At 37.2% G+C, this 19,975-nt stretch overlaps 1 protein-coding gene across 2 annotated transcripts in view; it reads left to right on the top strand.

Moving 5' to 3' along the window:
* Window positions 1-19,975, top strand: part of FAM81B (family with sequence similarity 81 member B) — a 58,473-nt gene that overhangs the window by 35,815 nt on the left and 2,683 nt on the right. For both annotated transcript variants that reach the window (XM_015065774.3, XM_027037794.2), the window contains 2 exons: window positions 5,912-6,018; window positions 18,027-18,162. In XM_015065774.3, coding sequence (XP_014921260.3) covers window positions 5,912-6,018; window positions 18,027-18,162 — 243 coding nt within the window. The remainder of the gene's footprint in view (window positions 1-5,911; window positions 6,019-18,026; window positions 18,163-19,975) is intronic.

A 19,975-nucleotide genomic window follows, 5' to 3' on the forward strand; every position in this document is an offset into this window, starting at 1 on the left:
CATGTTGGGCTGCATACTAACAGCATGGAGATGCTTGGGATTCTCTCCCTCTCTCTCTGCCTTTCTCCCACTTGCACTGTCTGTCTCACCCTCTCAAAATAATTACTCACATTTTCTTCTAGCACTTTCATGGCTTTACTGTTTATATTTAAATTCTTGATCCATTTGGAGTTTTTCTAATATAGAATGTGCCTTAATTATTATTTTAATAATTGAGACCTTATAGTACTTTTAGTATCTGGTACAGCACGTACCTTTCATTGCTTTCTTTTCTCCCTTTCCGTGGTGATAATTGTTTGTTTTTGCATATGATTTTAAAATCAGTCTGTCTATTCCCAGCAAATAATAACTCATTTTTAATTTTTATTGAAATCACATTAAATCATAAATTAACTTTTGAATTTACTGAATCATAATGCTGACTGTTTTATCCAAGAACATAGTGTGCTTCCTATTTGTCAGGTTTGCTTTTCTATCCTTCAAGAATAGTTTGAAATTTTCCTCATGTTCACATCATCTTCAATATATTTTGGGGTTTTGTTATCTTTTTTCTTTTTAGTTTATTGTAGTGGGGTCTCATTATATCTTCTGATGAGTTGTTAGTTGTATATAATGAAACCTATATTAATTTCATCTTCTATTAGTGAATTCTCCTCTTGATTATAGAAATTTTGCAGTTTGTTGTTGTTTTTCCAGGCACAAATCATGTGATTTTTAAATAATAATCTTACTCATTTTTTTCACTTTTTTTTTAAATTTTTTTAATTTATATATTTTTTAAATTTTTTTTAACGTTTATTTATTTTTGAGACAGAGAGAGACAGAGCATGAATGGGGGAGGGTCAGAGAGAGAGGGAGGCACAGAATCCGAAACAGGCTCCAGGCTCGGAGCTGTCAGCACAGAGCCCCACGCAGGGCTCGAACTCACGGACCTCGACATCATGACCTGAGCTGAAGTCGGACGCCCAACCGACTGAGCCACCCAGGTGCCCCTATTTTTTTTCACTTTCATACACACAATTCCTCTCCCTGCTATAATTGCCTTAATAACTCCAGTATGGTATTAAATAGTAGTGTGGGAATAGTGGTCATCCTGCTCTTGTTCCTGACGTTAATGGAAATTCCCCCAGGATTTCCCTTATGGTGAGGGAGGTTAGTTTTCTCAGTGAACATTTTTGATGCACTATTCCTATTATATTGAGTTTTTGTTTGTAATCCAGAATGATTGGGAATTTGTCAAATGCCTTTCAACATTATTTGTGGAGATAATCATGTGAGTTTTCTCCTCAACTATGCTGGCATAATTATTTGTATTAATATATTTCTTATTAAACGATTCTTGTTTTAAAAAATAAATTGTGCTTGATTTTGATGTTTTTAAAATTGTGCTGATACTGTTTGCTGATATTTTATTTAAGAAGTTTGCATCAATATTTATAAACAAGATTAGTCTTTTTGTGCAACCTTTTTCAGATTTTAGAATCGATGTTTTGCTGACTTCATGAAAATAATTTGGAAGTTTCCCTTCTTTTTCTATACTCTGAAACCAACATTGCAATGACCTATTCTTTAAAGATTCAATAGTTTGCCTCTGAAGCCATTTAGGCCTAGTGATTTAGTGGAAAGAAGAGTTCTTTGATATCTTTGCTCAGTTTTTTCCATGGAAAATCTTTTTAAGGGTCAGCTTTAGTAAATTACTTCTGCTTGGAAAAAAGTACCTTTTTCATCCAGATTTTGAAATTAATTTGCATAAAATTGTGCAAAATACTATGAAGATTATTTTCATTCCTTCTGCTTTTATATTTTTCCCCTCACCATTTTATTTGTGCTTTTTTGATCCTTTGGTTAGTTAGGCTATTTGTGCTTTAATAATTATATTGATTCCTCTCCATTGATCCACTCTTTTTATGTATTTTTAAGTTCTTCTATTTTGTTCTCCATGTGTTCTCAGCAATTCAAGTTTTTGTCTTTTTTTCCCTTTTCCTGTGATTTGTTTTGCTGTTAATTTTCTAACTTTTTGAACCAAAAATATTTGTAATCTTTTGCTGACAGAAGCATTTTTGACTATGAATTTTCCCTGAGCATTTATTTACTTCCCTGTACCCCTAGGGTTGATATAGTGTTCTCATGGTTTCCTAGAAATTCTGCAGTTGTATATTGTATTTTTCCCTTTGATTGAACAGATTAAGAGGGTTTGTTGTTTTTCATGAGTTAAGGATTTTTTGTTATCCTAGTATTCATTTTTAGTTTTATCTCCCTGTAATTGAAATTTTTGTGTATATACCAGTTTGAGTTTTTGGAATACTTTGAGGGATTTATTTTGGCATCTGGATAGAAAAATTTTCTACACATTCTAAAAGAATATATTCTGTATTTTTAGGGCACAAAGTTCAGTTGCTATCTAAAACATTGCTTATTGTTTAGGTCTATTGTATCCTTACGTATTTTTTTGGTTTTTTCTTCTGTCTTGGATTGAGAAAAGTGAATTAAAATCTATAATTATTTGGCTTCCACTTCGTCTATCACTTCAGCTTTGTGAATATTCTCACTACATTATTTGGATCGTATTTATAACTACTCTATCTTTCCTTATTCTTAATTTTAGTATTTATTTGTTTTCTTTACGTTTAGACCAAGAAAAATGTTGTCTACTACCTTTTCAAAGAAACAACCCTGGGATTTACCGATCAATCCTATAATTTTTTTACTTATCAATTTTTTTAATGTTTGTATATTAGTTTGCTATTGCTGCCATAACAAATGACCACACACTCAGTAGTTTATAGCAACATAAATATATTATCTCATAGTTGCTGCAAGTCAAAAGCCTGGTGGGCTAGAGTAAATCCCCTGCATAGGGTCTCACAAGACAGAAATCAAGATATCAGCAGGGCTAAGTTTCTTTGAGGTAGCTCTGGGAATTAGTTCTCTTCCAGACTCATTCAAGTTTTGGCCAAATTCAGTGCCTTGAAGCTGTGTGACTGAGGTTCTTGCTGGAGTTGGAGACATGTTCCCCCAGCTGCCAGCCTTCTTTCTCATGTTTTCCATGTGGCCTCTCTCCAGGAACAGGCCAAGTCCTTGTCATGCTTCAAATCTCTCTGACTCTGGCTGGAGAAAGTTCTCTGCTTTCAAAGGCTCATGTGATTTAATTGGACCCACTTGGATAAGACAGGATAATCTATTTCAAGGTCTGTAACCTTAATTACAGCTACAAATGCCATTGGCCATCTAACATATCATATACACAGGTTCTAGGAATTAGAGAATGGACATCTTAAAGGAGCCAGTCCACCTATCACAATTTGTCAGTTTCTTCATTCTGCCTTCCCTTGGTTAGGTTTGTTATTCTTTTTAATGGTTGGTTTACATAGCTTTATTCTCTTTAGTTGTTGGTTTACATAGCTTTATTCTGCCTTTTATGTAATTATGGAAACATTTAATGACACAAATTTACCACTGATTATAGATGTGGCTGTGTCCTGTTGATATATAATGTCTTATTATCCTTTCCTAAGTAAATTGTAATTGCAGAGTTGAGTTATTCTTTGACACTTGTGTTAGTCCTTTGAGAAGCAAATGCCATAAAAGAGCTGATGAGCAAGAGATTTACTAAGAAAAAAAAAAAAAAACAACTGTGAAGGAAAATGGGGAGAGAGCTGGAAGAGATGGAAAGAGCCATCAGACTACAAAATAGTTCTGACTCCAGTGAAAAAGAGAGAAGGTCTTAGACAGCCATTCTAATAGTTTCATTAAGTTCTTTGAACCAAAGTCCCTCATCATAGGAATACTATTCAGACACTCACTGGAAGCAGCCAATGGGAAGTATGATATCCCCACATGGTAATATGTATGAAACATAGCAGTCGGGCCCTTGGCCAATTATACTCCTCCTAGTAGGGGATCTGAGAGGCACATTTCCATGTGAAACACTGGAATTAAACAATAGAATTAAAAGAGGTTTGTTTTTTTCAATACAAATTGTCAGATTTTTGTTTCTTTATACTTTTCTTATTAATTTCTACTTTCTGGGCTGTATAGAATCATGATCTGTACTTTTCCTACTTTGTGGAATAATGTGAGTTCTTTATAGTCACATATCTACTTAGTTGTTGCAAAGGCTGACTGGGCACTGGGAAAGAATGAGTGTTTCTTGCTGTTTGCAAGTTGGATTGCTTGGTATATAAATTGACTAAATAAGCTATACTTTTCATATTTTCCTATATGTTTATTTATATTTTACTTATTTGGCCTTGTTGGTGACAGAGAAATCATTTAAAATCATTAATATATATCATCTCCGTCTATCCTTGTAATTCTATAGCTGTTACATTTTAGTCAATATATAATGTAAATAAAGGTTCAAACTTCTTCACTGTGCAGTCTACTCTTCATCTGTAAAAATGACCACCTTTGTCCCATTTAACATATTTTGCCTCAAATGACATTTTATCTAACAATATTGTTCTGCTAGTTTTCCTTTTTAAGACTCTTTTACATTTATTTATTTATTCATTTATTTTGAAAGAGAGAGAGTGAAAGAGAGAGCAAAGGAGGGGCAGAGAGAGAGAGAGGGAGGGAGGGAGGGAGAGGGGGAGAGAGAGAGAGAGAGAGAGAGAGAGAGAGAGAGAGAGAGAGACCCAAGCAAGTTCCATGCTGACAGCACAGACATGGGGCTTGAACTCAAAATGTGAGATCGTGACCTGAGCCAAAATCAAGAATCAGATACTTAACCAACTGAGCCACCCAGGTGCCCTGGCTTTCTTTTCCTTTGCTTTTGCCAGTGATATATTTGCCTGATATTTTATTGTTAAGAATTCTGCCTTTAAGTATACCTCCTATAAGGAGCCTGTTTTAAGTGAATCTCCTATAAATAGCCATTCATGTGCTATTGGTTGCCCACCCAACATTTATCTATTCAAACCCTTCTGTTATTCATCTCTTTCTTTTCTAAGAGAACTTACATTTTGGTGGGTTGGGGGATTGACTCAATGGGTAATAGGCATTAAAGAGGGCACTTGTTGGGATGAGCATCGGGTGTTATATCTAACTGATGAATCACTACATTCTACTCCTGAAACCAATACTACACTGTATGTTAAGTAACTTGAATTTAAATTAAAAAACAAAAACAAAAAAACAAAACTTAGATTTTGTTAATTGCCCATTTTCCTCCATGCGACTGTTTCAGGAGCTGAATTCTGTTTGGCCAAAGCCCATCATGTAGTTTCATTCCCCTAGACGGTGATTAGTTTATGTGTGATTATGTGCTACAATTCTGTGTCTATTTTCCAAACCAGTCCTTTTACCTAAAGGAACTTCCTCAATGTTTCTGGATGTGTAGAAGACCCTCTCTTATCCTAACTTCCAGACCTGGAACTTGTTGTTTCCTATCTTTCTATGCTCTAAAGTCATTTCTAAGGAAATTCCTAAGGCCTAATCTTAGGCCACTCATGTGTTTTCCTCAGAGCCCAATTAATTGTACATTTAAACATGTATTCAATAAGTATTTGGTGGATATTTATCATTGGTCAACTGATGTGCACTAAGGTTGTAGTGGTGATAGAGGATACATACCGGCTTACACAGTAATTGGGGGAAAAGTAAAGAAGCAATAAAATTAAACAATTGATAAACCAGTATCAATAGCAGGCTTTTGTTATATCATTAGGTAGCCTATTATCAAGATGAATATTATAGACAGCAGAATGGAACACTTCCCTATAAATCTTTCCTTGAAGATAGTTCTGTAACTATTGAATCATTCCTTTAGAAAAGATCATTTTCAAATGCAAATATGCTTTAATTTAGGCTCAAGTCTGTTTCTTGGCTCTTTCAGGAATAAAGTATAATTAATTTAAGTGCTAGTGATTTTGTTCACACACACACAAGCTCCCTTCTGTACTTTCATTAGGTAATGCAGCTCTTAGGAAAGATTGAGGCTTCCGGTTCTGAGCAAACCTCAAATTTAAAGATGGTCCAGGGGGATTATCGCCATGAAATGAACCTTTTGGAGTTCAAGTAAGTGAATGGAAGATTTTTAATTCTGTTAAGTACATTCCAAAAGGTTTTGCCTAATGAAAGCATTGGCTTTAAATGAAAATCTATCCCAGGAATATGAAACTGGCCAAGACATAAAGCAACAAACTGTTAGAGAGAATACTCTACACTAAAGTAATTCATACAATATTCATAATAAAGGAAATATGAGGGAAGGTGGGTGGGGGGATGTGTGAAAGAGGTGACGGGGATTAAGAAGGGCACTTGTAATGAGCACTGGGCATTATATGCAAGCGTTGAATCACTAATTTGTACACCTGAAACTAATTACACTGTATGTTAGCTAATTGGAATTTAAATAAAAAATTTTTAAAGAATGGACATTGTAATTCTCTTTGTTTATGTATTGCAACTGAATTGATATACATCCTGACCTTTTCCAAAGAGTAATTTGAACTTATCATCAACTATATATCTCAATGTAACACACTTCATTGAATATACATCAATTCCCCAAGACTACCAAATAATTATTAAAACAACTTTGATTTACAAGCTTTCTTTTTAAAATTTCTTCTAAGATTCTCTACCTTCTTTACATTATCCTTTTTTTAAGACCGGTCTATGTCCTATCTTCACTGAGTTCTCCCCTACGCACAGTAAAAGAGACAAGACTCCACAAACATTCAAATTATTGGCCTCCTTATTCCCCAATCCTCCTTTCTTGTATAAAAGACCACCATTTCCTGGAATCCTGGCACAGGCAAAGGAAAATTCTAGTCTCTTGGATGATACTACCTTACTGCCTCTTCTCTCCTTGTTCTTTTTCCTCTTGGATTTTCCACTTGGGTTTAATGACTTGGTCAAATCCAGTGTTCTGAATATACTCTGCTTGCTCCATTTTCCCCCATCCTTACAGTATTTCATCAAATCTAATTTTTAAGATACCTCCTGATTTCAGAGATGTTAAATTGGGAAATATGTGTGTCCTAGACACTGATGAAAAACTATACTCATCTCTAAAATTCAAAGAAGTAAATGTCTTGTGTAAAGAGAATATAGCCACTTACTTCATACAATAAAAAAGTATGTCTAGGTACTTAAATTCCAGTACAATGAGGATGCCCAGTAAATATCTGTGTGGTGCTTGGTCTAATCCCATTAGCTTAGAATTAAATAAAGTGTCCAAAGTAGAAGAGTAAACTGTTTCTAGAGGTACACTTTAAGAAATGATTTTCCTGGGGGAGAAAAGGGATTTATAATCTGGAATGGAATACTGGCTTAAATGGATGAAGTACATTAACAAATAGAAAATCAGGGCACCTGAGTGGCTCAGTTGGTTAAGCGTCCAACTTTGGCTCAGGTCATGATCTCACGGATTCGTGAGTTCGAGCCCCGCGTGGGGCTCTATGCTGACAGCTCAGAGCCTGAAGCTTGCTTCAGATTCTGTGTCTCCCTCTCTTTCTGCCCTCCCCCACTTGCACCCTCTCTCTCTCTCTCTTTCTGTCTCAAGAATAAACATTAAAAATAAATTTAGAAAAAGGGGCACCTGGATGGCTCAGTTGGTTAAGCGTCCAACTCTTGGTTTCAGCTCAGGTCATGATCTCGTGGTTCATGAGTCTGAGCTCCGCATCGGGCTCTGCACTTACAGCTCAGAGCCTGCTTGGGATTCTCTCTCTCTCTCCCTCTCTCTCTGCCCCTCCCTTGTTCATGCTCTCTCTCGCTCAAAATAAATAAACTTAAAAAAATTTTTTTAATAAAATAAAAAGTAAAAAAATAAAACAAAGATGAAAAAAAGTTCTCCATCTCAGCTTCCTTGAAGTAACCAATGCTAACACCAGAGATATGTCCTCCCACACTGTCCTCCTTGTTAATATAAATATCTAACAGAAAAAGGATGTTTATATATATTTTATGTATCATACACTATTTGTATAGAAAGAACATGGCTTTTTAAAATACACCCTATATCAACCAGGCAGTTAGAGAAGAAATTTAAAAATATATGGAAACAAACGAAAATGAAAATACAACAATCCAAACGCTTTGGGACGCAGCGAAGGCAGTCCTGAGAGGAAAATACATTGCAATCCAGGCCTATCTCAAGAAACAAGAAAAATCCCAAATACAAAATCTAACAGCACACCTAAAGGAAATAGAAGCAGAACAGCAAAGGCAGCCTAAACCCAGCAGAAGAAGAGAAATAATAAAGATCAGAGCAGAAATAAACAATATAGAATCTAAAAAAACTGTAGAGCAGATCAACGAAACCAAGAGTTGGTTTTTTGAAAAAATAAACAAAATTGACAAACCTCTAGCCAGGCTTCTCAAAAAGAAAAGGGAGATGACCCAAATAGATAAAATCATGAATGAAATGGAAATATTACAACCAATCCCTCAGAGATACAAACAATTATCAGGGAATACTATGAAAAATTATATGCCAACAAACTGGACAACCTGGAAGAAATGGACAAATTCCTGAACACCCACACACTTCCAAAACTCAATCAGGAGGAAATAGAAAGCTTGAACAGACCCATAACCAGCGAAGAAATTGAATCGGTTATCAAAAATCTCCCAACAAATAAGAGTCCAGGACCAGATGGCTTCCCAGGGGAGTTCTACCAGACGTTTAAAGCAGAGATAATACCTATCCTTCTCAAGCTATTCCAAGAAATAGAAAGGGAAGGAAAACTTCCAGACTCATTCTATGAAGCCAGTATTACTTTGATTCCTAAACCAGACAGAGACCCAGTAAAAAAAGAGAACTACAGGCCAATATCCCTGATGAATATGGATGCAAAAATTCTCAATAAGATACTAGCAAATTGAATTCAACAGCATATAAAAAGAATTATTCACCATGATCAAGTGGGATTCATTCCTGGGATGCAGGGCTGGTTCAACATTCGCAAATCAATCAACGTGATACATCACATTAACAAAAAAAAAGAGAAGAACCATATGATCCTGTCAATCGATGCAGAAAAGGCCTTTGACAAAATCCAGCACCCTTTCTTAATAAAAACCCTTGAGAAAGTCGGGATAGAAGGAACATACTTAAAGATCATAAAAGCCATTTATGAAAAGCCCACAGCTAAATCATCCTCAACGGGGAAAAAATGAGAGCTTTTTCCCTGAGATCAGGAACACGACAGGGATGCCCACTCTCACCGCTGTTGTTTAACATAGTGCTGGAAGTGCTAGCATCAGCAATCAGACAACAAAAGGAAATCAAAGGCATCAAAATTGGCAAAGATGAAGTCAAGCTTTCGCTTTTTGCAGATGACATGATATTATACATGGAAAATCCGATAGACTCCACCAAAAGTCTGCTAGAACTGATACATGCATTCAGCAAAGTCGCAGGATACAAAATCAATGTACAGAAATCAGTTGCATTCTTATACACTAACAATGAAGCAACAGAAAGACAAATAAAGAAACTGATCCCATTCACAATTGCACCAAGAAGCATAAAATACCTAGGAATAAATCTAACCAAAGATGTAAAGGATCTGTATGCTGGAAACTATAGAAAGCTTATGAAGGTAATTGAAGAAGATTTAAAGAAATGGAAAGACATTCCCTGCTCATGGATTGGAAGAATAAATATTGTCAAAATGTCAATACTACCCAAAGCTATCTACACATTCAATGCAATCCCAATCAAAATTGCACCAGCATTCTTCTCGAAACTAGAACAAGCAATCCTAAAATTCACATGGAACCACAAAAGGCCCCGAATAGCCAAAGTAATTTTGAAGAAGAAGACCAAAGCAGGAGGCATCACAATCCCAGACTTTAGCCTCTACTACAAAGCTGTCATCATCAAGACAGCATGGTATTGGCACAAAAATAGACACATAGATCAATGGAATAGAATAGAAACCCCAGAACTAGACCCACAAACGTATGGCCAACTCATCTTTGACAAAGCAGGAAAGAACATCCAATGGAAAAAAGACAGTCTCTTTAACAAATGGTGCTGGGAGAACTGGACAGCAACATGCAGAAGGTTGAAACTAGACCACTTTCTCACACCATTCACAAAAATAAACTCAAAATGGATAAAGGACCTGAATGTGAGGCAGGAAACCATCAAAACCTTAGAGGAGAAAGCAGGAAAAGACCTCTCTGACCTCAGCCGTAGCAATCTCTTACTCGACACATTCCCAAAGGCAAGGGAATTAAAAGCAAAAGTGAATTACTGGGACCTTATGAAGATAAAAAGCTTCTGCACAGTAAAGGAAACAACGAACAAAACTAAAAGGCAACCAACGGAATTGGAAAAGATATTTGCAAATGACATATCGGACAAAGGGCTAGTATCCAACATCTATAAAGAGCTCACCAAACTCCACACCCAAAAAACAAATAACCCAGTGAAGAAATGGGCAGAAAACATGAATAGACACTTCTCTAAAGAAGACATCCGGATGGCCAACAGGCACATGAAAAGATGTTCAGCGTCGCTCCTTATCAGGGAAATACAAATCAAAACCACACTCAGGTATCACCTCACGCCAGTCAGAGTGGCCAAAATCAACAAATCAGGAGACTATAGATGCTGGAGAGGATGTGGAGAAACGGGAACCCTCTTACACTGTTGGTGGGAATGCAAATTGGTGCAGCCGCTCTGGAAAGCAGTGTGGAGGTTCCTCAGAAAATTAAAAATAGACCTACCCTATGACCCAGCAGTAGCACTGCTAGGAATTTACCCAAGGGATACAGGAGTACTGATGCATAGGGGCACTTGTACCCCAATGTTTATAGCAGCACTCTCAACAATAGCCAAATTATGGAAAGAGCCTAAATGTCCATCAACTGATGAATGGATAAAGAAATTATGGTTTATATACACAATGGAGTACTATGTGGCAATGAGAAAGAATGAAATATGGCCCTTTGTAGCAACGTGGATGGAACTGGAGAGTGTGATGCTAAGTGAAATAAGCCATACAGAGAAAGACAGATACCATATGGTTTCACTCTTATGTGGATCCTGAGAAACTTAACAGGAACCCATGGGGGAGGGGAAGGAAAAAAAAAAAAAAAAGAGGTTAGAGTGGGAGAGAGCCAAAGCATAAGAGACTGTTAAAAACTGAGAACAAACTGAGGGTTGATGGGGGTGGGAAGGAGGAGAGGGTGGGTGATGGGTATTGAGGAGGGCACCTTTTGGGATGAGCACTGGGTGTTGTATGGAAACCAATTTGACAATAAATTTCATATATTAAAAAAAAAATAAAAAATAAAAAATAAAAAAAAATAAAAATTGCACAGTAAGTTCTCAGCCTAGATAATCTGGATATTTATATCACTGAAAAAAACAATATGTAAATGAATTGAACCACAGAACGTCATTTTAAAAATATATATAAATCTCATGATAAATCTTTGAAATATTTGCTTTTTAAAGTTACATCTTCTAATGCAATATCCAATTCCTTAATGCATATAAGGATATATGACACTGAAGTATTTGTATTTTATTGAGACACTTTTGTGCAGTGTGTGTATGTGAAGAGTCCCTGGGATGTCTAACTTGGTACATTTTGGATATATTTCCATGTGGTCGCATTAGTTTATTACAGTAATTGAAACCAAAGTTTAAATTTAACATGTGGTAAAGAAACCTACTTCTTTATTAAGGAGATTGAGATCACAGTCTAGTACTTAAGGAACTTGACTCACAAATAAGAACCCTATGTAATTTTTCCTGTAGTCTTGGTATGTCACCTCTGCAATTTATTTTAATGCCTAATCTTTCTGCTAAACAAATTCCAAAAGTTGAATCAAGGGAGTTCTGTGATGAGATTCTGGTTGACACCAATGCAACCAATTCTTGCCATAATAAATAAATAAATAAATAAATAAATAAATAAATAAATAAATAAAATAAATAAATAAAATAAAATACACCCTATACACATTACTCAATAATTTGCTTTTTTATAGTGCATTGTAATCATCTCTCTAGATCAATGAGTATTATTCTAACATTAGTTTCATAGTTGTGTAATATTTTAACTTACAGATGTGCTATAGCTAATTCAATCACTTATTATATTGATTCTTTCCAGTTTACAGCTACCCCAAACAAACCCCAAAATTATTGCATGTATATATCTTTAAATATCCTTAAATTTAGATGTTTTTATTTCTACCGGCAAGATTCCTAGGTCAAAGAGTTCATTTATTAATTTTTATAAATTTATTATTATTTTTTTTAATGTAGCAATGCACACTTCCACCAGCAATATATGAGAAGACTTTCTCTACATTCTTATCAACACTGGATGTTCTTTTTAATATGTGCCAATTCAAGGATGAAGATTGAATGTTTTGTTTCTATTTGCTTTCCCTTCACCATTTGAATTTTCTTTTCTGTGAATTACCCATTCTTATCATTTGTCAAAGTTTATATCATGACTTTCCTCATATTCTTATCAATTTGTAGGATTCCTTCACATTAGAGATATTAACCCTTTGACTGAGATATTTATTACTAATATATTTTCTTCAAAGAGAAAGTAAGGCAAGTAGGGCTCTCTTTTTTTTCTTTTCCATTCAGAGCATTTCTCCAATTAAAGTAGATGGGGTATAGTATTTGCTTTTCCTTTTTTAAGAAACTACTGTCTCTGAGAAAAGGGATTAAAAAAATTTAATAGCATTCAAAAATGTGTTTAATTGGACAGTTTTACCATTTAGAAACTTTAACAATTTCAAGTTTAATGGCCAATTAAATTTATGTCTTATATACAACTTAAAAGCCCCAATACTGTCTGTGGTTTTCTAGTGAATTCCTAGGACTTTGGCATTCATCACTAGACCTAACAAAGGAGATGCTCCTAACAAAGGAGATGCTCTTCATCTGAACACCAACATGGAGACTCCTTTTTCCAGAAAGGTCTTAGTCACATGTTCAGCTAAATAACTTCCTAAGCTAATAACTTAGTGCTTATAGAGCAAGAGTCTTAGTCATCATAAAATATGGCTGTCTTTTTAGGAAGGGTTTAGCAGGGGAAGTACCTATTAGTCACTCCCTAAATAGTTCTTGCTGCTGACAATGTTTAATTGATAGTGATTTATTAGAAAAGAAAAAGTATATGGTCAATGAAGCAAATGCATAGACTCAAATCTTCCCATACAGCTTTGAAAATGCTACCAGAGTATTATGTTACAAACTATTCAAGTCGAGGATATGTCTCATCCATCTTCGTATTCTCAGCACCCAGCACATTCAGATGCAAATAGCCAATGAATATTTTGAAAATCAATAATGTGTAAGTTGTGTTTTGGAATACTCAAAGACAACATCATAGCCATATACAGTTGGGGGGAAATATACAAATAAGTGAAAAGCTAAACATGAAGTAAAAGTTAAGACAGTGTTAGAGGAAATAGATCAGTAGACAGAAATAAGAAATGTACTAATTGTTATTTCTGAATGTCTACCAATCCCTAAGTGACCAAGATATTCAGGTGCATCCATCTCTGCAGTGTAAGTCTTCTCCCCATTTTAATGATGAGGAAACACAATCATAGAAATTAAATACTTTGCCCAAAGTCACATCGCTAGAAAATATCTGACTCCAAACCTCAGGTTGTTTTGTCAATCTATGACACCTCCATCTCACAACTCCAGCCATTAGTAAGCTAATTGTACTACAGAAATTTAGGGAATGGGAAGATCACATCTGCTGGAAACTATGAAGGTAAGAAGCTATGAAGGTGTTGGGATTTAAGCTCAAGTACAATATGGAACAACAAGCAAAAAGCTTCCCATCAGAATGGAGTTGGAGTTGCTCTTTACTTGCATCATTAGGACATAAAGAAGAAGTCGAAGTAGATAGGCACAAACTTAGTAGAAATAATTTTCTTAGAATTAATTTCTTTCTTCTGACATGAAATTTAAAATCTTAGGTTCAGTCTCCAAAACTGCTTGGTTAAATCCACTATCTGAATTCTTGAGAGCCTATTAAGAGTAACATTTTTCAAGAAATCAAACTTTTCATGTCTTCTGGAAAAGTTCAATTGATTATTAAATGCAAGCCAATGAGTTTGAGACTTAAGAGAACTGGTTAAAAAAAAAAAAAAAAAGCCCCAGATTGGAGCTATGTCCTCATTTATGTATGTCAGCCATAACCACAGCGGTCACTAGGATGACTGTTGCAAGCCCTACACTCTGTCCTCACCATTCATGTTCATCACAGCCATCTGCTGTGTCTATGACTCCCCATTAAATTTTATTTTATGCTTTTGTGACTTTCTCCCTTATAATTGCCCTTGGTGTGTATATTAAGTTGATTCCACCAATATAAAATTTTTTTTAACTGTATCCCACATTATTCTAGTAAGATCTGTGGCCATAATTTAAAAGTCTGACTTTTGTGTTTTTTGCAAAAGAAAATCAGCTATCTATGCTACCTACTTACTTATCTACCTACCTATCTATATCTAACTACATATTTTTAAAAATATTCATTTTTGAGAGAGAGAGAAAGTGTGCAAGTGGGGGAGGGGCAGAGACGGAGACAGAATCTGAAGCAGGCTCCAAGCTGACAGCACAGAGCCTAATGTGGGGCTGGAACCCACGAACTGTGAGATCATGAGCTGAGTCGAAGTTGGACGCATAACTGACTGAGCCACCCAGGCACCCTATATCTATCTACATCTGATAGAAATACTACCATAATTATTGGAATAGAGGATTTGGGAACTAAAATGTGAATGTCATATTTCATCCTGTTGAAATGTTAATTATAAATACTGTAATTCACAGAAAAGTCATTCTTTCATGGAAAGCCATGCCCATTATGTTAGGAGAAAGTCTAAGTAAAGGAGACGTATATAAACCTTTATTTTAGCTTATCCTTTTTTATCTTTCAAGGAGAATGCTTTTTAAAAAATGCTTTCATATTTTCATAAACTACCAGTTCTGACTTTTTCATGGTAACCAGTAAAGTCAGTCTCTAATTGCAGGCAAAACCTCATAATAAAATGATCACAGGTAATAACTCATTCTTTATGACTATTTTAATTTCAGAATTCTAATTACTGATATGCACTTCTGGAGATATTACTTGGTCACATTTAATGGTTCCCTGGTTTTCAGAGGGATGTTAATATCACATCAGTAGTAAATGTTCTTATTTACATCACAGTAAAAGTGCACACTGAAGGCTGGATTTCCAATTGCAAAGCTACCTCTTGATTATCTGGGGATTTACTGTCCCTCTTAACAATCACTATTAATTAATATTTCCACCACAGATAGGAAAGACAAGATGAAAATTGAAGATTAGATATCTAAATATCTAAGCAAATGTACAATTTGTTATTTGTGAACAGCTCTAGTAAAGGGTATTAAATGAGAAACAATGAATCATTTATTCAACAACTATTCAGCTCTAGTAAAGGGTATTAAATGAGAAACAATGAATCATTTATTCAACAACTATTCATCGAGCGCTTTCTAAATTCCAGCCACTGTTCACAGCCATGAACAAAGCAAATTCCTTGCTTTCATGGAGCTTAGATTCTAGTGAAGTAGACAGCACACAAATTGTATATATCACATGGTGATCAGCATTTTGGAAAAAATAAAGTAGGGTAAAGGAATAAGGGAGGGTCAGATGGGGAAAAAGAAATTTTTTTTTAAAGTGTGGTTTTAAAAAAGTCCTGGGGCGCCTGGGCGGCTCAGTCAGTTAAACATCAGACTCTTGATTTCTGCTCAGGTCACGATTTCACAGTCGTGAGATGAAGCCCTGAGTCAGGCTCCTTGCTGGGTATGGAGCCTGCTTAAGAGTCTCCCTTTGCCCCTCCCCCACTTGTGTGCTTGCATGCTCTCAAATAAAAATAAAAACAAACCAACAAACACAGTCCTATGTTAAGGAGGGAAATGGTGCTTGAAAAGATATCTGAATGAAATGAGGGCAGGAGCCACTGGGTATTCTAAGGAAGAGTGTTCCAGACATAGAAAACAGTTGGCTAAAATGAGGCTGTCCATGTGTCAGTTGGGAACTTATTTGAGATCCATCAGCTGTTAGTCAGTAGCACAGGTGTTTGGAAATCATGATTAGATTAGCAGGAACTGTGGCCGATGGTATCTTCTCAATGTGGAAATACTCACCTGAATCAAGATACGCTTTCTATGTGAAAAGTATCTCTCTCCGTATCAAAACATGTGATAATTCAAAGCGATGAAGATTAGAATTCAGGTATTATAGCACAGCTAATACAGCTACTGGAAAATTAACTTTTCCCATTCCTTGATTTCATCATCCAAATTCTGGTTTCTCAGCGTGGGCACTATTGGCGTTTGGGATGGGTAATTCTTTTCTGTGAGGCTGTTCTGTGCATTGTAGGATGTTTAGCAGTATTTCTGGCGTTTACACACTCCACATGTCAGTAGCACCTCCAAGTTGTGACAACCAAAAATGTCTCCGTACATTGTTAGAGGGCCACTGCTCTAAATAAAAACTGGAAATGGTCTCATATAATTTGTCTTTTCCAAATACTAGTCCAAACACTTTTTCAAGGAAGCTAGAGACACATACATGCAATATATGTCCAGCATGTCTTAAGCAATTTCCAGTGATAAATACCGCAAAATTATTGAAACATTTTTTCCTGAAAAATTACAGCAATGATTACTTCAAGCCATCCACATGTTGTAAGTTAGTCTGAATATTTTCAATAATAAACAACATGCATTACTCCTGCCTGTCTAATATAGTGCCTATTCTAGAAGGGAATTTGAAACTGACATTTTACTACAAGCTAGTCACATGCAGAAAACATACAGAGGCCACTTGCCAGTCCCCATCCTCATCCTTCCTCTTCTCAGACCATTCCAGGTATGGATTCTCCTTTTTACTCAAATCTCAGCCATTCTAGAGTGACTTTTCATGTTGAAGCTATATGATTCCAATCTTTTCAATCTCTGTAATAACATCCACTTCCATTTTAAAAAATCATTCATTCTCTGTTATTTAATATTCCTATGGTGCATCATTTTTATGCCAGCAGTCGTTTCCTGCACCTTAGCATATTATATATCTGTTTTTGCCCCACATGAGTAACTCAGTACCTCTTTAAGCCCTCCCTGAACCCTACTCCCTAAAGAATCCACAGAGACCCACTGGAGGCAAAGGGGACTTTACTGAGGATCTCACCTGAGACAGAAAAGACAACCAAGGACTGTCTCCCATGGGCACTCTGCTTTCCCAAAGTCCTTCTGGGTCTTTCTTCCTGCTCCCTTCCCTACATCCTACCTATGATTTTCTCTGGCCCAGCTCCTCCCCCAGCCAGGTAGTGACCTTTGCAGGACAGAGATTCCACCAACTGCCACCCTTAGCCAAATCTGCCCACTGCTAAGAATGATTTGCACACTTTCTACTAATTTTTTAAATTAGAAAATGTATTTCATGATGTGATTATATGTTGCTTAAATTTCAGTGTATGTAAAGTTAGATTAGACAACCAAGTTCTTTTTTCATTTGTTTGTATTGTATGTGGCTGCTTTCCCACTGCAATGGCAGCATTGAGTGGTTAAAGAATTGACTGGTTGCAATGGAGACCATATGGCCTCCACAAAGCCTAAAATATTTACTATCGACCTTTCATAGAAGAAGTTTGCTGACCCCTACGTACCCCGGAGTGATATCACCATCCAAGTGGCTTGTCAAGGTGTTTCTTCCACATATACAATGTACCCCAGGCCCTAAGAGGAAACCTGCATGGATGGATGATACATGTGTTTCTGTGTGTCCATGTGTCTGTCTTTGTGTCTATGTGTATTTTAATGTATGCAGAGGAGTGTTGTCAGCAGCCGGGTTGAATGCAAGCTTGGGGCAGGGACCCAAAATGTGCTCCCTTGCTCCCTACCTCCCACATCAACCCATAAGTACTTGTTAGACATCTTGAACCTCATCATCTGAAAAAACTGCAGTTTGTCAATACTAAATTTTGGTTTTATGTTTCAATTTACTTTATTAAAATATAACTATTTCCCCCCTTAGATTTAATTCAGTTTCAAACAACCTATATGAGGCAGTTGAGAACCATCAAAAATGGACAGAGAAACAGTTCCTCAACTATGAAAAAGACCACCTTGGCCATTTAAATCAATGTCTGAAGCTCCTACAGGAGAAGCTGGTAAGTAAACAGCTGCATAGTCATTGTCTGGATGTTGAAAGTTTCACTGGGACATTCACAGTAACCTTCACTGTGTCAGTAATTAACCTTTTCTGGCACCAGAATGGGAATCCAGAGGCCTGCCTTTTGGTTCTGTGTGCTACTCTCCAACTCCGGGAACCCACACTTCTGAGTGTGCTCTACCCATAATAACCTAAAGAGAGGTGTGTTTTTTTTTTTTTTTTTAATACATATTCCCGGTTCCAACCCAGAGCTGAGGTCCCTGGGGCCTCCCCTGGAGATCTGTGCACCTAGGCAAGCCTCCTGGAGGACACTTAGACACAGTAAAACCTGAAAACTTCTGCCATAGACAAGTCAGTTTACCTCTCTGAAGATCCATCCGTCGATCAAAGGTTTTCAAAACTTCTTTTCCAGAGGCAACCTCATAGAGAAACTCCCAGCTTTGGGGCAAGACTACCAGGATGGAGGGGAAATCTGTTGATTGCAGGTACCCCTCACTCCAAGCAGCACATCCAACCAGCTGCTAGCCCCAATGGGAGAGCAACACAGGGCCATCCGTGTCATCAGTGACTGCCAGCCTTGCTGGTGATTCAAATAAGATGTTTCTGGAATTTCGGTAGAGGGGCTGTGGGCAGCTGAGTTTGTAGACAGCTGACAGAGGCAGGAATCCAAGAGATGTAGATAACCGTTCCAGCTTTATCACTGATAAGGCTATTGAAGTCTGTGTGGTACAACATGCAGCCAACAGGGCCTGCTAGTTCTCTAGGATTTAGACAGACTCATCCACCAGTTATAGGCAGCACTAGGTGACCACAGGGTCACCTGCAGGCAGAAGCTTTCCACCACAAGTAAGAAAGAGGCTGGAATCCACTTCCCCGATGCAAGCAGGGCCAAAAATAGGAGGGGGGCGCCTGGGTGGATCGGTCGGTTGGGCGTCCAACTTTGGCCTAGGTCATGGTCTGGTGATTCATGAGTTCCAGCCCCACGTGGGGCTCGGCGCTGACAGCTCAGAACCAGGAGCCTGCTTCTAGATTCTGTGTCTCCTCCTCTCTCTGCCCCTCCCCTGCTCATGCTCTGTCTCTCAAACATAAATAAATGTTAAAAAAATAATAATAAATAATAGGAGGAACAATGGGGCCAAGTCACTGTCACCCAGTTCCTGCTGGCAAGTTCCCTGTGAGAGGGTGAGGAGGAGGAGAGAAGCTCCTGAGCCTGGGGCGTCCATGAAGTCCCCACCTCGCTGCAATTAGAATCACCTGGAGAGTTTTTCAACTAGATAAATTCCTGAGTTCCACTGTGGACCAATTAAATCAGTTTCACGAGGGGCGGGGTGGTGGTAGTGGCTGTGTGATGGTCCAGGTGATATCAATAGACAACAGAGGTCAAGAATCACTGTTCTAGCTGAACTCTGTCCACGTGGAGATACGAAGCTCGAGGGAATAGGAATGTGTAACAGAAACATGACCCAGGAGCTTAAAGAAGTGTCTAAAATGCCTCCCTTCAGGCGTCTGGGTGGCTCAGTCAGTTGAGCGTCTGACTTCGGCTCACGTCATGATCTCACAGTTAGTGAGTTCGAGCCCTGCATAGGGCTCTGTGCTGACAGCTCAGGGCCTGGAGCCTGCTTTGGATTCTGTGTCTCCCTCTCTCTCTGCTCCTCCCCCGCTTCTACTCTGTCTGTCTCTCTCAAAAATAAATAAAGATTAAAAAAATTAAAAAATAAATAAAATGCCTTCCTTGACCACACTTCTTTAAACACTAGACTGTAATTCCAACTCCTCAAGACATTTCAGCAAAACCACAGTCCTTTCTTTTC

The sequence above is a fragment of the Acinonyx jubatus genome, chromosome A1, assembly GCF_027475565.1.
Source record: "Acinonyx jubatus isolate Ajub_Pintada_27869175 chromosome A1, VMU_Ajub_asm_v1.0, whole genome shotgun sequence".
In the NCBI taxonomy this organism is placed as follows: domain Eukaryota; kingdom Metazoa; phylum Chordata; class Mammalia; order Carnivora; family Felidae; genus Acinonyx; species Acinonyx jubatus.